Genomic DNA, 18808 nt, shown 5'->3' with positions numbered 1-18808 from the left:
CTGTAGTATCGCTTGTTAGCCAAGTTTCAGTGATGGCAAAAGAAATATTAATCAGGCTGCAGATTGATGAAGATTTCAAGACATCTCATTTACTAATACCAATACTGCGCGCACTCACGTTCACCTATGTTATTTCGTCCGCTCCTTAGGCCGACGACCGCAGAGGTTCAGGTTGGACGTGTTTTGCTGAATTATAATGATCGTAATATTGATTTATGGGGACAACGTTTTTTTTTTCTCGTCCCATTCGAACAGCACCAACGCACCGTTTATGCGCAGTTTTTTGTACGCATAGGAAACGTTATTTCCGGAGTTCCTTTCTGGTTCTGCGTCTGCCGCATATTTCTTTATATCTCACATCTTTGATAACTGAGCGCTTTGTTGCTTCAAGTTTACGTTTTTCAGTATCCCCGTGTTGTCTGGAAAGTGCGAAAAGCTTCAATACCACTCTTCTGGTTTTACGAACATGCTTTAAAATCCTTCCGTTCACCGTTTGTGCCAAGGACTGATCGTCTTCCCTTGCCTCCTTCAATATTCCCCAATAGTATGTTTGATCTCGCTTAATTTTTGAGATCGTCTATTTTTATTTCCAGAGAAGTGATAGCGGTTTGTAGGTTAACACTTTCTTTTTCGTATAAGGGCAATTGGTTTTCAACTGTCCACCTTGTCAGGAATAGACGTATACAAGCCGCTCCTCATCAATAGGCTTGAAATCATCCAGAACTGAGAAGTATTGGTCCTGGCTTGGTCTGCATGTCGCTATTGAATAATAGCGTTACCAGGAACTGTTCCTGGTAAATGCTATTACTCAATGATGTAGAGTGTTGGCAACACTCTACATCATTCATCAACGCACAAAGCAGCCCTGGACAACAAGGCAGCAATAACAAGCACGTGTTCAAAGAGTGCTAAGCCGGGCTAGTTGGTATGCGTTCGTAGTAAATTTTACAGCGCGAAAAAACGAGAGACAGAAGAAGAAATACTACACAGTACAAGCGCTGACTGCCAACTACAACATTTATTGCTCACGTGGTACGCAGCGATGTTATTTAAGCATGAGTTATGCGCAAAAAATGTTGTAGTTAGCAGTCAGCGCTTGTCCTGTTTAGTATTTCTTCTTCTATCTCTCGCTTTTTTGCGTTGCAGAATTTACTATGAAGCACGTGTTATTCGAGCGAGAAATGTCCACCGCGGTGCAACATGTAGTGGTTACGGTGTTCGGGTGGTGACCAGATGGTAGCGGGTTCGATCCCGGCCGCGGCGGTCGCATTTCGATGGAGGCGAGATGCTAGAGGCCCGTGTACTGTGCGATGTCAGTGCACGTTAAAGAACACCGGATGGTCGAAATTTCCGGAGCCCTCCACGAAGGCGCGTCTCATACTGATATTGTGGTTTTATCAGGTTAAAACTAACCCGAGTTATTATTATTCAAACGAAAACAGTTGGCATAACGCCTGCTTACCTGCACAATAAAGAGGAACGGATTGCCGCTGTGTATTCCAGCCCTGCCGCCGTGCGCTAAGGTTCTGCGCAAATCGCTCCGGGCAGTTATGCTTCTTTGTGGTCAACATATATATCACCGCAGCAGCGCTGACTTCCGAGATGACGAAGGCGGAGCGGCCACTCGCACGTTGAAGCTATCCAAGTTCGGCGGCGCGGAAAACACAGGGTCGCTGTTGGTCCTGATAAGATCCAGCGCTATCGTCTGTAGCGGTTGTACGTACTGTACTATTCCGCGTTGTCGGCGCCGTCAGCTGGGTGAAGATTAGCTCCACGATGTGACAGAAAGCACGGACGTGCGACAGTGTGTTTCGAAAGGGCGATTCGTGCGGCAGGCCAGCGTAAATCTGGAAGCATATGCCGTCACCGTCGATGTTTGTATGCCTTCTTTTTGTCATTTTGCCTGCTTGTTGTTGAGTAAACGAAGGCATTTGTGTTTGACATGTGTTAGAGAACACATTGCGATGGGCGCAAGTAAAACGTAGGATCGCCGAACCGCCCGTGTTATATTTAGCAATGCCGTAGCAGTTCCGCAAAGCTTTCTATGCTCTAGTGGCTCTAGTTCAGCTCCGTTTGTAGACGTTGCTCGGGCTGCATGAGTGCTTCAGTAACTTTGTCATGTGTCAGCTTCGCAGGTGATATCTCAGCCGTCACGTAGCACAATAGAACGGCGTGGCGCGGCTTCGCTTGGCCGCACAATGCTGTTTAAGGGCACAGGCAGTACTAGGGAATAAATCGCGGTCCCCAACGCATTTTGCCACGCATTCCAAGCTTCTTCCTTACTGTTCCCGTTTACAAACTGCGCATTCTGCGAACTGCGCCGCTCGCCGAACTGCGGTGCCGCGAAAGAAACAACCGGAGCGTACGAGGGAGAATTGCTGGATCTGTCGATGGCCTTCGCCAGCGAAATGTAGACTGCAGACTCGATATCACTTTGCCTGCTGCCACTCGGTTTCGTCAGCACTGTAGAAATGTCAGTTAACTTGCTTGGAGCGTAAATTACCAACGAACTAGCTACAGCATGTACTTCATAAACATATTTACTGGCAGTGCAACCACACACGGGCAGAGAGAAGCGAAACGGAAACACAGCGCTTACACTCGCAACTAAACTTTTTATTGCAGAAACAACTTATATGATCAACCCCCCTACGTTCCCCGCATGCGGAAACTGAGAGAATGCATAGAGCTTGCGTAAGGATAAAGCAAGAAGCGAGGCGAGCCCAACAACAAAATGCATTAAAGTTACACGTGCTGTTCCAAAAATTCAATCTCACAGTCAGATAACGTCACCGATGGTTCGCTGATACATGACCCCCCTTGTTTACTAATGTAATATGCCTCATTTAACTCTCTAACAAAGTGCTTCTTATGTTTCTTTAAAATGTTAACCTTACTGAATATCGGTTCACACCCGCACCTGTCCACATGAGAAGCCAAATGAGCATACCCTTTGTGTTTAATGAATTATCATGTTCTTTTAACATAATGTTGACACATCTGCCCATTTGTCCTATGTAACACGCCCCGCATGTCAAAGGAATTGAATCAACCACAACCATATTACATGACACATGTTGCTTTCTGTGCCTGACTTTACAAATGTTATCATCCTCTTCTCCGCTTATTTTAGCCTGAATTTTCTTACACACGCTAACCAGCTTATTGGGGGCGGACAAGGCAACATTTACGCCGTATCTAGCCCCTACCTTCTTCACGCACTGCGAAGAACAATGAACATAAGGGATTGTGACCGTTTTAATTTCCTTGTTGCGTCTTTCTAAATCCCCTGATGGCTTCCCGCCCTTCACCCATCGTAGGAACTTCACGACGCGGTTCCTTAACAGTTGATTATCATACCCAGCAGATCGGAGCCTTTCAATCTGTTGGTTGAAACTTCCGTGAGTGTCGTGAGTGTCAGCGCTGTGTTTCCGTTTCGCTTCTTTTCTCTGTCCATGTGTGTGGTTGCGCTGCCGGTAAATATGAAGTACAGCCAACTGGCCCAAGTTTCCGTTTCATAAGCATGCCCTGGATCACTCGCTGTACGCGGCGTACGCTGTGAATCCAGCGTTCCCCCTGGTCTCTGAAGCGTTGTCACGGCAGAAAGCTGAAAAACTTTGTTCCAGGTGGGTAGTTCTCATAGGCGTGCGCACAGGGGGGCAGGGGGGGGGGGGCGGCCGCCCCCCTATTCATCTACGAGAGGGGGCGCAAAATCTGCCCCATACATGGACTTAGTAGGGGGGGGGGGCGCTGCGATGAACCTTCGACCCCCTAATGAGGAACCTTGCGCACGCCTATGGTAGTTCTTATAGCTATTGGCAGAGTTTACGACACAGCAATTCATACGCGCGACATTGCAAAGCACCGCTAACAACTTGACGCGGCTCCGCTCATCGGTCAGCTTCTGAACGCGAGTCACTTGAGTTCACCCTCGCACGGCGGCGCCACCGGCTTAATGCACGTTTCCTATAGCTTGGTCTGATTTTAAGTTTGTGCTTAGGTGTCCACGGCACCAGCTTTCTTTTGAACATCAACATACCATAAGGTGTAAAGCGCAAAGACAGAATGGTACTAAGCGTCTTACAAACAAAATACATACGGTTGAAAAAGTAGCAATAGCTCCTGTCATCTCAGTTTGTGGGGATTACAATAATACTACGATTCCTAAATAGCTTTGCAGAATATTCTGAAAGGGGAAACTTTCAGACAAGTTCTTTTTGAATGCACTGCGCAACTGAACAACGCTAAGGGGTGGAAACCAAAAAGGAAGATGTGTCAGGAAAGAGCGCAGAACTTTTTTAGTTTAAACACCTTGGGCTGGTTTAGTTGCGCAATGCATATAAAATGAGTATGGACCAACTAACTTGCAAAAATGTACATCCAGACAAGCCCTAAAAGTCCTAATAGCAACGTCAAAAAGCACCGGGGTGGGGGATATTCATACTACCCGAAACTTTTCAATTTTGCAGGTGTGTGTATACACACACACATACAAACGTACGCACGAACGTATGTAAATGGTGGCTGAACCTCCCCCCCTCCTCCTCCCTCTCCCCGAAAAAATTTCTGGGTCCGCCCCTGACCTGACAGATGCGTACATCGTATGGACTCCAGTGCACGTGTCCCTACTGGTAAATGAGGCAGCCGAGCCTTCTGCCTGAGCTCATCTTCACCGGGCTATCCCACAGGACGCCCTAAGGAGCGAGCATGACTCTTCCAAGAAGTACGACATTTTGCTACACTACATTCTACACACAAGAACTTACCCGCCACTAAGTAGGGAAGAGGCACTAACCCTCACAAAATTTCAAATCAAGACTTTTGTTCATGGTATCGCACTGCACCGAATGTCACCCTCAGCAATCATACGTATTCATGTACTGTGATGTCTAGTCGGGGAGAAGAAGAAGAAGAAATAACTTTATTATAAAGTCCAGCCAAGTCGATTCGCGGTGGGCCTCAACCCCGGCCTAGGCTTCGGTCACGAGCCCTTGGGCTCGGGCGGCTTCCTCGGCTCGCTGGACGGCCCAAAATTGTTCTTCTATTGCGGCTCTGAGCAGAGCCTCCACCTAGCGCACCCTGCGGTTCGATACTGCCTCCTCGGGGTTTCAGCTTTGTCGTCTAAGCTCGAGCACCACCATAGTATGTGGCCCAGTGTTAAAATGAAATATTAAGCAGCAAACGGCCAATCTAGATAGGGAGACTAATGATGAAATGTTGTATGGGTGTTTTTTATATCTGAAACAAGTGCACCTTTTTTATTATTTTGATTCAGAAGTAATGTTATTATGGATAATGTTCCCTCAATCGCGAATCCGAGTACGCCTGTTGGGTTGGGTTGCTTCGGTTTCCTGCATACAGCTACATGGTAATGAGGATGCGTCAAGGAGGAGCAAGCAATTTGTGGCAGTTCTTTATGCTAGGCTGCTAATGTTTCGCTGTATGCAGTGGAATATTTGCCTCGCATGTTAACACGATCGACCTTCACATCTACATGTAGGCAACGTTTTTCTAATATGCTCATAATGTGGGCACGACCCCTTTAAATAGTGCCTTACCTTTATTTGACACTTCGGAAGCTCACGCATTGCTTTGTCCGTGAAAGAGCACACTGCAATGTAGCAATCATGTAATTCGGCAGCAATAAGAAAGTCAATTTGGAAAAATCGCTTGATGAGTCTATTTGAAGCCGGCGGCTACTGCTAATGGGGGCTGCACGGAAATGACGGCGGTAGTGATGAGCGATCTGTAAGGAAATAGATGAAAAAATAAACTGAAAATAAGTGCGTTCCGAGTAGGACTTAAATTCCGAGCATATCGAACAACCAGAAACGCGTGCCTCATCATGGAACGCAGAACATGTTTGAGAATGTTCTGCGCGCAAGCAAAGTGCATTCAGACGCTTGGCGCGTTTTCCACAATGTTTTCCACAATGCGTTTTCCATTAGGACAGTTCACCAATAAGCTTTGCCGATGGCTTATCGTCGTTGTGAATTCGTGTAAACACTGACTAGGTGCGAGGCCTACACCCCTGCTGGCGCGCCGGTGATCACACTGATAGTCTAGATTTATTCCAGTGCACCATCTCCCGATGTAAAATCAATCTTGCGGATTTATTACAGTAAACTGATGCTGACTATTTCAGATCGAATTAACTGGAGACAAATCGACGTAATGTCGTTTTGAGAGATGTATACTGCACAATAATTCCTTAGTCGAGTTCCTGCGTACTTCGAGTGAAATAAACAGCATCAAAGAGAGATGAAATAAATTGTCTGCGCTTGAACTTGGCCTTCAAGAGTAGAACACGATAGCATAATCTGGCTCCGCCCGATCCCTTTGTCTCTCGCTAGCCTAGCCTAGCTTCGCTGCTCAGTGGAGACCTCAACCTAGGAAAGGAACGTCTACGCGTGTAACATGGCCCTTTCAAACAATCCTAGAATGCCTACTGCAAGTACCAGCGGCGCAAGTGCCCACTGCGCCATAATTCTTGCTTTTGCGAATTGGCGAGGTACCCAATGCGCGTCCGTAAGGCAACAGGTGCACCGGCGTAGCTGCGCACTCTTGTTGATGCTGTTGCTGATCATCATCATCATCATCATCAGCCTGTCTACGCCCACTGCAGGGCCAAAGGCCTCTCCCATGTTCCGCCAATTAACCCGGTCCTGTGCGTTTCTGCTGCCACGTAATACCTGCAAACTTCTTAATCTCATCTACCCACCTAATTTTCTGTCTCCCCCTCACGCGTTTGCCATCTCTTGGAATCCAGTCAGTTACCCTTAATGACCACCGGTTATCCTGCCGACGTGCTACGTGCCGGCCCATATCCATTTCTTCTTCTTGATTTCAACTATGATGTCCTTAACCCCCGTTTGTTCCCTGACCCACTCTGCTCTCTTCCTGTCTCTTAAGGTTACACCTATCATTTTCCTTTCCATCGCTCGCTGCGTCGTCCTCAATTTAAGTTGAACCCTCTTTGTAAGTCTCCAGGTTTCTGCTCCGTAGGTAAGTACCGGTAAGATGCTGTTGCTGATAATGACGGTTAATTATGCCTGAGCGCTTTGTTAAGGGTGGGCAGCTTTAAACCGCCCACTCGTTGCGCAATTCACTTCTTTTGACTCCTGGTGCGATTCCACGATTCTGCCACGCAATAATGCATGCGTTAGACTTCATGCCATTCATAGAGTTTTTTTCCGAAACAGTTCGAAGCACAGGCGTGGAGTAGAAGCTCTGATTGCCAGGGTTTGACTCAAACAGAAGATCTTTATTATCTAGTTCCATCTATCTCGAACTTTAGCTCACGGACAACACTGATTTTTCGCTCACAATCAACGATGGCGACGCCGACGGCGGAACTTCTGCGAAACGAGCTGTTTAACGCTGTCGCGTTAAAAATACCATTTCTGTTTCTCTCATAGAACTTCCGGACACTTTCTTTCAACCTGAATTTATAGTCGTACTGTATCACGCGCACGATGTCGCTTTGGCGTTACGCTTCTCTCGTCCCGCGTCATCTACTGTCCCGGCCAACGAGAGCGCGCCAAAGCGGTCCGGAGACCGAAGGTGTGCCCTCTCTCCCGTCGACTCCGACCCCGGCGCGTATGCATTTGGAGCAGCTGCGTCTTTGGCGTCACCCGGAAAAGCGGCCGCTGTTTGGCAGAGTCCCACGAAGTCGCGCACAGTAAACGACAACACCGCAGCTGCCAGCGAAAGGCTCACAGCTGCCTCTCTTCCGGCCGTGTCCCAGCTTGAATCCGATGAGTGCTCCTCACCCGGCGGCAGAGCAGCGGCGCATGCGAATCGGCCTTCGCATCCACGGACCCTGCATTGGGACCAGCATTCGCAACGCACGGTACTTTTCGACGTGCTCGTTTTTCTATTGGCCATACCTCGCGTGTCAATTGGTTTTGCTGGTGCGCTTAAGGAGTCGATAAACGGTGAACTCTGCCGTAAAGTTAGAATATGGCTGTCGCCACGGTGCTTAAGCGATGCATACGAGAAAGAATAACGGTGCGCACAATCTTCGTCGTCCTTGTCCGTGCCGTGAAGCGCTGTTGCATCAAACCAGTCAGCAGAACACTGTGTAAATAACTCACAATATCATTCTTTCTACGCAAAATGCTATACGTGATAAAACTAAGTGCGCTGAAAACAGCGCAAAATAAGACGTGAAAAAGGCACACGGAAACACGCACGGGTCGCTGTCTATCTCAAGAACTTATGAATATACTAAAGAACCCGTTGCTAACACAACAAGAACGTAAAAATAGTGGATTATATGTCTGGTTACGCTTACGAGAACAAATGCATCGGGTCCCTTGTCGTATTGGTCGATAAGCATGTGATTTATTTGAGAGAGAATGAAACAGACGACGTGCATATACAACTATTTTCGATACACCTAAAAGTTATAGTTTTTCGCTAACACAGCACGTTTTTCGAACTGGTGGTGACACCCTCGTTGCTTAGAGTGAACGTCACGAACCAAGGCGGCCACTTTAGGTTCGCGTTCTAGCGGTGCTCGCGTAGTCTCTATTCGAAACGTCAGACACTTTGGCGTACATATAATTTCTCGCAGATCAGGAAGATGCCGTAGACAGCGTTCACTATACATTCAGGGAATAAAAACAGTGATTGGTGGTTTTAGTGAGAGTGAAACGATGCTTTGTCTTGTCGTGATACCAACTGTGTTAAACAATTATGACAACTCGTTCGGCACAGTTAAAACGACTTGAGCTCTGGTGTGCTGGCGTATCTGCTGTTTATTTATTTATTTATTTATTTATTTATTTATTTATTTATTTATTTATTTATTTATTTATTTATTTAAAAATACCTCAGACGTCCCGTGGGAAGCATTGTATGATGAATTTAAGGCAGAAATAAATACATACATTGCAAAAAAACTACATTATGTAGCATCAATACATACCAGCATTTCGCTTGGAAATCCGAAAATAAAGCAAAACAAAATAAATTTCTGCACACAAAACAGTTCAACTGAGCAGGCAGTACTAAACCTGACAGCAGTTAGAATACAAACAATTTTATGTAACGCAAATATACAATGATATAAGGCTATATAAAAGAAATATATTGTACCAATAATACGAATGTGTTAAAGGCACGAAAGTAGGTATGGCGGTGATTCTGCGAGACGGCTGCGGCTTTTCATCAGATTTCCTTATTATCGCAAGCTCATTGATTGGCTCATTGTGCGACCCCGCCGTCATCAGAAAGCTGTGGCATAAACGCGGCGCGCAAATCAAGTCATCTCCATTTAACGAAAAAGAGAATGGCCGCAGTGAGGATTCGATCCTGAGCCCCACCAGTACTGCTATTGTTAACGCGTAGCCTATAGCGCGCTAACCACTCTCCGCCACCATTTCAACAGGTGGCCGTAATGGAAAAAATCTCAAGGGTGCCTTATGCGTTCGCCTAAGGACGATCGAAGGCGAAAACCATCTTCTTCTCCTATTTCTTCTCAGTCGATCTATTGAGCCTCCCCTCCGACCAGGTTTGTACACCAAACGTGGTTTTGCACTGCCTCAGGATCGGAGGCATTTAGAGCTTTCTGTTTTTTTTTTAGTTTTGCACTGCCTCCGTGATCGGCCACCCTTGACAAAGCGAAGATGTCATGTGATGACGTCACCCTAGTGACATCAATTTATGTCACGTCATAGTGACGTTATGATGACGCCACAAATCTTGTTATCTGTGACGCCATGATAATTTCTTGCATCACTCGTGTAACCGCCGACACCACGTGATGCTGAGGGTATACATTTTCGCGTGTAATGAGGCACCTAAGGGCTTTCGCCTTAATATCCTGTGCGCGTAGTTGGGCACTGACTGGAGGGCCGTTCACTTGATAGAGCGTAATAGGAGCCGCGCCACAGTCGACGCGATGATGTCTTCATAGTCCGCAGTAAAAGGACGTCTATTAGCACCTAAACATCTCTGGGTCACGTGACATGAGCATAAGCATTCTGTATGATGCCACACCACTGCCATAAAATATGAATGAAAGGCAAGGTTCTGCCTGCGTGCGTGAGTGTCGCTATTTGCAAGTAACTGCGCGGTTATTACTGTTCCTACACGAGTGCAGTTGACAGTTTTGCACAAGTGTTGAAGATTGGGCGAGTTGGTTCGGTCGTACTTGAACTGTATAGCGCATTACGGGGAAGAAGAAACGGCCGAGCAGACCGACACAAGAGGACAGAGCGCTAACTTCCAACTGGGCTTTATTGTGAAAATGCATCAAATATGTAGACTTGCGCAAGCATACAAAAACACCCTAACGCATCGCCAAGATTAGGTCTGCTCGGCCGTTTCTTCTTCCCCTAATGCGCTATACCAGCTCAAGTATGACAGTATTGATATCAGTGGCAGTTATTAGGTACCCACTCGTCATAATCATCCTCATTTCCCTAAGTAGGGAAGTACCCCACTACTGTCCTAGATGCATCATTTGCGAAGTACGAGGTACAGCCTACGGCGTTTCTAAGGCAAAAATGGCACCTACGGTTAGCTGCCCCATTTTTGTTGGTGCCTGCCTGGGCCTGGATGGTTGATGTGAAGAATTATAGGCTAGACCCGTTTGTAATGGGTGGGACCATTATTAGCCACCCGCTTGTCACGCAATTACATTTGTATGGCACCCTGGGTCGGTTAAGGTGCCAAATATAGCATTGCGATTGGGAACAATGTTCCACCGACTGTTCGGCGGGTTCATGCACACATTCTCTTGTATTGAGCGGACCCTTTAAACCGCAGGTACGGTGGGCACCCATACCAATATCGACACTGCGAATTTGTGGTTCTGTTAGTACTTATCGCAAGGAATACTCTATTGTCCAACAGCAGATAAACCGTCATGCGTCTCTACCAGTCGACATGACGAAGCGTTTCTCTGTCATTGTACTTTCCAGTTGGCAGAGTATCTTCTGGTGAATGATGAGGAAGGGCTTCCAGGTAATACCATGCGTAAAAATTTTGAGTAGTACTGTTAGAGTACGAATATACACGTCAAATAAAGCTTGCCTGAAAATTCCGTCAGATCCTGCATTTTAGGCATGTTTAATTTTTGAGTGTCGAGTTCTATTTTCTTGTTGAGGGAGTGAAAGCACTAATAGGAGCACACTCTTCCTCATTTGAGAGTGTATCAAAAGACAGTTACTGTGTTACCACATCTTGATTCTATGTCCTAGAACAGGTTCTGAACAATGTCATGCAGTAGGTTTCAAATTGCGTCATGATTTCATTTGTATTGATACCAGTTACCTTTGCGAAGAAATATCTGGTATAACTCAACTTTTGCATTGTGGTATCTAGTAAAGGTTGACGTGGCGGAGTCTTCCGAATGAAAGTATGATTATTTCTTGACCGAACACGGTCACCCTGTTGCGTGTTGCTTCACACTTCTGGTGTGCAGATTGCCATTATCAATTCCGTCTCCATAAGAACCAGGGCGCCTCACAACAGTTCTCAATATTTTTTGGTATCATCTGTTGTTCTAATTTTCTATGGAAAGACGTCAGGGATCCCATTTTCATAGCTGTTGCCCACACATCTTGTTTAATAATTCCTAAATAAATGGCAGCGCGAAGAACAGAGGACAAGTGAATATACGTACAACAGACAGGCGCCAAATCCCCAACAAGCAAACAGACATATCACCCGACAACTCCTCAGTGCCTCGCGCACACGTCCTCCTCTTCTTCATCCCCTATGTAAGTGGCACATAACGGTATCTTTTAGCGAATCTGGTATAGTCATTCCTTCCGCAATAAATACCTCTTACTTATGGTGTCTGACGACTTAGACTAGACCAGTCTTAGCACCCTCCATTCCTCGAGGGAGACTGGGCCCGTATTCTCAAACTTTCGCGAAAGGCGATAGTATCGCGTTGGTGACGAGAATCTGATGCGTTCAATTACTGAAGAAACACTTGCCTGTGACGTCATAGTTGCACTGGCCGTTGGAGTTACAAATGACGCAAAACATAGGAGTGAGCGTACCGTGCGAGCGAAGAGTGACCCGAGTGCGACGTTTTCGAGCGCATGCAGACTTCTACGCAGTGGCCAGGCTTGGCTGTGGCTACTTGAAATATAGACCAGAACACAGCGAATTCCATGCGCATCGCCATATTTGCATCGCGCGTCGCGCCATCTATCGCACACGCGAGGAAACAACGTGCGCGGGCTGCCACGCTAGCAGACGCCGCACAGAGCAAACGTGAAACTCCCGAAACTCAGCCCGTCGGAGAGCGTGTTTCGCGTCTTTTCTGGCCATGGACATTTTCGCTGATTTATGGAACATCAAGAACCTCTGCTCATGCAAGTCCACAATGTATACAGTACGTGCTGAGTGGGCTGCGGAAGCAACCTCGTCGGATACGTACGCTGTTACATTTGTAAAAAAACGTTCTCGCTGTAGTACGCGTGAATCGTAATCGCAGTGCAGCTCGCGAAAGAGTGAAACGATGGTTTTGTTGCCCATATTACAAGTTGTGCACAAAGTTTTGTGAAAGCTCATCATTTCAGCATTCATCGCGTAATAATTAGAGTACGCTTTACGGGTAGTTTCGCGGAACGTAATTTTTGTTTCACGAGCGCTCTTACAATGCGTCTTGCTCACAAAAGCGTGCTATCAGAGTATCACCTGCAGTGACGTTCATCGATCCCTTTTGGAAGCTATCTGCGCGATTTTATTCTTGTAACGATGGTGTTTACAAGCGAAACTGTGCTACTATTAGTTAAGCCGGTTAGCTACGTCTGCGACGTAAAGGACACTGGCGCGAGTACTCTTTACTTACGTGCCAATATATGTATTATGTGCAGCTGGATGCGTCGTGTCCAAATAAATTTGGGGACATCGAACACTGCAGTGAAAGCACGAAATTCTGGCCAGCTGTTGAGGAGCACCGTGCCATTTATTACCTTTCGAAGACGAAATCTCGAAGGCGTGGATGCCATCAAAAGCACTAAAGCTTAATACTACGTTGAAAGTGGCAAAGCATGCTGATTTCTTGTGCTTGAAAGCACTACCTTGCACTACATTTTCGTCAAAGGAAACGCTCGAAGGTATGAAGTGCACCCCCACACAAAGCTCGCGCCTGCCTTCAACCCAGCTGCGTGTCACGCAAATTAGGTTCGCAAAACGAAATAGGTGGGCACCACACTGCAGAATACACGCATTTAGTGTACTTACTCGAGCATTTTCACTCGGCTCCTAGTTTTTTTGCTTGAATCACAGTTATCCACTCGCGGCGAAGCTGAAAATACCGCACCGGCACTATTTCCGTGGCGCGTCGTATAATCGTCGCAGACAACGCTATTATCCTCTTGTTGCGCTGCTTGTTTTGGCATCCAAAGACGACGCAGTAGTGCCCAGACGAGCTCTTATACGCTGAAGCGGCGTGAACGGGTACTTTTCTGCACTTTAAAGCTTCAGAACTGCAGCTTGCCCTGTTTGCTTAGTGCAGCCGGCGCGCGCCTCGGCAGCCCGGTCAGCCCGGCGTCTGGGTGCGAGAGTATCCGCTCGGCTCGCCAGCAGCCTGGGTGCGAGACAGGCGTGCTCTGGTGTATAGGACCCGTTGAAAAGTCCTTTCAGCATTCTTTTGTGCAATCGTCTAATGCACAGTATAATATTTAAAGAATGCAACTTTGTGTGAAATATATTTTCGTTGAGAGTTTAACGCGGCGTACTCAGAGTTCAGCTGTAGTGTGCAGCCGCCGCGACATCGTCTCAACATCTCAACATGTTGCCGGCGCACAATAAACCACGCAAGCAACGCGCGGTTCACGTTACTGGAACGTTCAAACCACGAAGAAACACGCGCTGACAAACAAAGAGTACTGAAAACACCCCAAGGTAATGCTCGCTGAAAGCTTCAGCTTAAAAAATGCTGCGCACATCCACCAAGGATTGAATACTGGAAGCTGCCGTCTATGTCACTGAAATGCTAGACTTCACCACCAACCGACGGTGATAAGGTGCGTTCGTTTATTCCAGGCATGTCGGAAGTGCCGTAGAGCACCGTCACGTCAACGGAAATACTAGATGGCGCCCTCACTTTTCCGGTTTTGCTCAATAGCGAATCAGCGCGCACCAAAGGCGATACTTTTGCGATTGTCGCATTTTGCGATCGTTTGAGAATACGGCCCCTGCACATCTCTTCTTCGACCTAATCTTGAATAGGACGTTTTCTTCTTTGAGCCTCAAAGGTAATTTATCTACGTAATATGTTATAATCATTCATCCCCAGTTGCGTATCTACAGATTTATCCTCTACAAGTACTACTGCTACAGCAGTGTTACGGCCGCCAAAGCTGAAGTTGATGTTTGTTGACAGTTCAGACACTACATGACAGGTCACGAATTGTCATGGTGTCGAAGCTACAGGCGTATCTATACACACCTATCTGGGCTCCTGGCACCACGAGTACAGCAGGTAACAGCGGACAACTGCAGAAACAAAAAGTCATATGTATATACGTGTACATATATACAAATGACACAATTATGCATAAGCAGTGCCGTATAATAAACAGCAATAATCTACTTCGACGTACCTTTTATAGGGTAGTTTCATTTTTCGTCTTCTTCAAGCTAATTAAATAATATGCTATAGTCATTCATTCCAATACCCGTACTTCCAGACTTATTCTAACTACACTTATTCATTCTAACTACAGTGGTACAGTAGTACGCCTGTCACCGTTCTGAAATCACAACTTCATTCCCCTGTACCTGTATGTTGCCGCACGATAGCACGCATCCGCCTTTTTCGCAGGTTACTTGATTTCTTCAGCACCAAGCGATCATTCGTGTCACGCCGCATCGCATGTCGCTATTCAAAACGCTTTTCATGCACCCCGAGCCAGCACAAGCTGCACAACAGACATATCCAAAAATCTTTACGGAGTGCTTATTGTGACTGGCGCGACCTCGCTGCCCCTTTTCCTGTTGATGATGAATCATCTCAAATTGAAGCCTACCAACGAAGAACCTTTTATCTTGCAACTTACGACTTCTACCCTTATGTCCATTTGTCACGTAGAGCCAAAGGTTCTCAAAGGTTTTCAGGTAATGAATGAATGAATGAATGAATGAATGAATGAATGAATGAATGAATGAATCAATCAATCAATCAATCAATCAATCAATCAATCAATCAATCAATCAATCAATCAATCAATCAATGCATAGGTATTTGAAGTCCATAAAGATTGAATTACATACAACTTGTAACCTGTGCGTGCATTAAGTGTCAGCTCCGTGAGGTATGGCGTTCCTTAGCATGACACTGGAGGCACTTGTACGAATTTAGTTTATTAGCATTCTACTAAAAATTTAACGAAGGTTTCACTCAAGCACCGTATGTCAAAAGTGTGTATTGCATCTGCAGAGCTAACATTTCCTTGCCCGTTTTTTGCACATAAAGCAGTATTAGATGTGCTGAATGGTTGCTTGGAATGCGTAGATATTTCTTGTGTAGTAGCTGACTCGCGCCGCGCATTGGAATAACGTCGCCGCGGCCGTACGACACCAATTCGTGACACGTGAGAGCGCTCTGAGATGTTGCCACCAATGGAGTGGCAAGAGTTTCGTCATCTCGTTTGCGCATCAATCATCGCCGCGCTCGAGACGAGCCCTCTCCTTTCGGAAGACGCTCTGCCAAGTGTCAGACGGGGGCATTGTTAGCTTGCGCAGTCAGGACGAGCAAACCAATGCGGCTTTTCTTTGCTGCAGGAACCCGGGGGGCTGAGCAAGGCACAGCGGCTGCGGACATGAACATCCGCAAGGGCGTCATGACGGAGTACAAGCATGAATCTCGGAGACCGTCGCACGACGCCTCTCGCGAAAACGTCGCCTTCTGCAACGGCCACACCCGAAAGGACCGGTCTCCAGAAGCAGCGAACTACCAGCAGGCCTTCAGTAACGGCATCGCGTGTCACGCAGCCGAGGATGGCTCGAGGAGGGCAAGCGTCGTGTGCTACAGGGACGGCGAGGAATGCGTCTTACGGAAGGGCATCTGTTACTCGGAGAACTGCGCAGGCGTAACCGACGAGAACCTGAACGAGTCCAGTGCAGCGCGTCTCAAGCCGGACGACGACTGCCCTACCAGGAGAAAGCGCTCCTTTGCGGCGTCTAGCGAAGAGTCGTTGCTCAGCATTTTCAAGCAAGCGGCTGTGCCGTTCTTCCTCGGCGGTCTAGGCACGGTGTTTGCGGGACTTATTCTCGACACGGTTCAGTTCTGGCCCCCGTTCGAGCACGTAACGGAGCTGTTCATCGTGGTGCCTCCGCTTCTAGGCCTTAAGGGCAACCTGGAGATGACGCTAGCGGCGAGGCTGTCGACGCAAGCCAACCTTGGTAACATGGACACGCCAAGGAAAGTGTGGGACATTGCGGTTGGCAACATGGCACTCGTTCAGGTGAGCCGCCGCTCCTCTTTTTTATGTGTGAGCGCTATCACAGGAGTCTTAATGGCTAATGCCGCTTCAAGCGGGGAAACACAAGTACGCCGTGCTCGCAACGACTCGGAGCGAATGGCACGATGACAGTTCACTGTAAAATATGATTCGCACCATTAATGCCCTATAAGGAAGAGATCCTTCCGCCGACTTAGTGATCAGGCCGCCCTCTAGGCAGCGCTCTAACCGGCATTATTATTTTGGAAACTGTATCAGTATTAATATGTTTATCTAAACCTTGCATCAAATCCCCTTCAGATGTGACCACATATATGACATATGAGAAATGCCTGCTTTCAAACAGCAACGTTAGCTGACATTTTGTTCAAAATTCGCGGATACTGAAATGTCCAGGAGGTACCAGCTGTTGGTCTTTTCTGAACGAACGTCAACGCATTTGCATCTACCTTCCATAAGGGGAAATCGGTGTAGTCTACCAAGCATTTGATGGAGTAATGCAGAGGCATAGCAGCAATATTATTTCACTATATTGCGGTAAGTGCCAGTTGGCAGCGGTAGCAATTTGGAGAATGCTCGTTTTATGCGAGCAAGTAAACCAGCCTTCACTAAAAGCTTGTGTTTTATTTGATCTACTCTATACTGTCTATACCTTAGTTTTATTATAAATGTATGCAATATTTACTAGTTGTGTGATTATTGATAATACATTTTCTAATCGGGTCCCGCGGTGAAAAAGAGCTTTGACCTTTCATAGTCAATTGGAATACCACTGACCCATCCCTTTAACATGCGCATGAGTAGCCTCTTCTACCATTACTTTCTCGACGTTACTGTTTCGCATCTTGTACAGAAATTTACAGAGCACCAATGAACATGTATCGTTCTTGGGGAGCCCGTTAACATTTTATCAGGCGTTAAGCTTGAGAAGCTTTTTTATATTTTTTCATTAACACGAAAGTGTTTACGCCGGGGTCCACTAAGACTTTAGTGACGTATTTCCGTCACGGATATGACGTTGATAAAATGGACGGTAACAGATGAGAAAGAAAAATTGTAACAAAAGTGTTCTGTTGCGGGGAATCGAACCTACGACCTCTTGGTCCGCAACGATAAGCGCCCGGCGTTCTACCGACTAAGCTAACGAGGCAGATGCACGACACTTTACAAACGCGCTTTATATCTCTCACACATTCTCTCTCGCACGGTGCTCTTTGTTGGCGGGGCTAGACGGGGTGGGTGGTGCCGCCGTCTGTGAGCGGTTCAGTGAAGCAGTGCGGCATGACACTAGCGCCGATAGAGAATGATTCGGCGACAACGCAGTTAAAGCATGGCCTCGGAGGCATGGTTAAAGCGTCTCGATACCAGCGAAAAACAATGGCGGCGCTAGCATTGGGGTGTTGCCCTAGACGAAGCTACGTTCTTTGTCTTACGCTTCGTGTTAAAGCTTGACGGCTGGTTCTCGGAGTAGTGCAGCTTCCACATGCACTAACGGTGTTCCCCGCCGACTGTTTCGAGAGCGATAGCACCGACTAATAAAACTGCTGCAACAAGCGCCGCAGAAAGGCAACGATGTCAAGGGCGATGTTGTGCCTCGTGGAGTGGGACAGAGGTCAGCGGGACGGGAAAGTCTGCGCGCGCGTTCGCGCTCAAGTACGAACCTCTGCCTCCCGTGTTGCTGAAGCGCAATGTGGTAGTGTATGCATGAGCACAGGCGCAGGTTACCCTATTACTCGGGAGGGCACACCGTGCCATTTCTCTCCTTAATGGACCACGCTTTGAAGAAGTGCATATCGAGTACCAGTGTTCATTATGTGCTTGTTGACATCATCTTTGCGCGGAATTCACTGTACGCTGTGTCCAGGTATATGTTGAAAACTTCAGCTATACCACATCCGTTAAATGATGACCATGGGCGTTAGTCTTTGCGATGGAAATGTGCCACTAGGCGTCAACGTGGGTGAATCCACGTCAAACGGTGCTGTTGCTGCCAAACACCAATAGACATTGTACAAGCTCTCATATATCACTACACAATAAGCTGTAGTTCTGTGAAGACGCGTTCACTAACTCGGTAAGCAAGCGACGACAGGCGAGGCCTGTCGTCGGTGCTTACCAGTTATTTCGTCGGTCAAGGGACATAAGGGGCGCCGTTGAGACGGGGACGGTCGCGAGCGCTGGCGAACGCGCTATCTCGACAGACATCGGTAACGGCTACCCTTTTACGTGCTGGACTGCGGCGAAAAGTGCCCAGCTACTTCATGCGCAATGAAACTGAGTTGGACCTTTCTACCATCGTTTAAAAAAAGAAAAGAAGAATCCTTTTACTACGTGGCCAGACAATTTTGTGGGTGGCCAGACAAAGCACTGGA

At 47.1% G+C, this 18808-nt stretch overlaps 2 protein-coding genes across 2 annotated transcripts in view; one reads left to right on the top strand and one right to left on the bottom strand.

Moving 5' to 3' along the window:
- LOC119395688 (U8 snoRNA-decapping enzyme) overlaps nt 1-2061 on the bottom strand; it is an 80024-nt gene extending 77963 nt beyond the window's left edge. The window contains exon 1 of the mRNA XM_037662691.2: nt 1463-2061. The gene's annotated coding sequence lies outside the window, so the exon portion shown is untranslated. The remainder of the gene's footprint in view (nt 1-1462) is intronic.
- Nucleotides 1-18808, top strand: part of LOC119397191 (solute carrier family 41 member 1-like) — a 46578-nt gene that overhangs the window by 23703 nt on the left and 4067 nt on the right. The window contains exon 2 of the mRNA XM_049416484.1: nt 15757-16439. Within this exon, the coding sequence (XP_049272441.1) occupies nt 15757-16439 (683 nt within the window). The remainder of the gene's footprint in view (nt 1-15756; nt 16440-18808) is intronic.

This window comes from Rhipicephalus sanguineus, chromosome 6 (genome assembly GCF_013339695.2).
Source record: "Rhipicephalus sanguineus isolate Rsan-2018 chromosome 6, BIME_Rsan_1.4, whole genome shotgun sequence".
Classification (NCBI taxonomy): Eukaryota; Metazoa; Arthropoda; class Arachnida; order Ixodida; family Ixodidae; genus Rhipicephalus; species Rhipicephalus sanguineus.
Note: the sequence above shows the minus strand (reverse complement) of the source record. Positions and strands in the feature narration are given on the sequence as shown.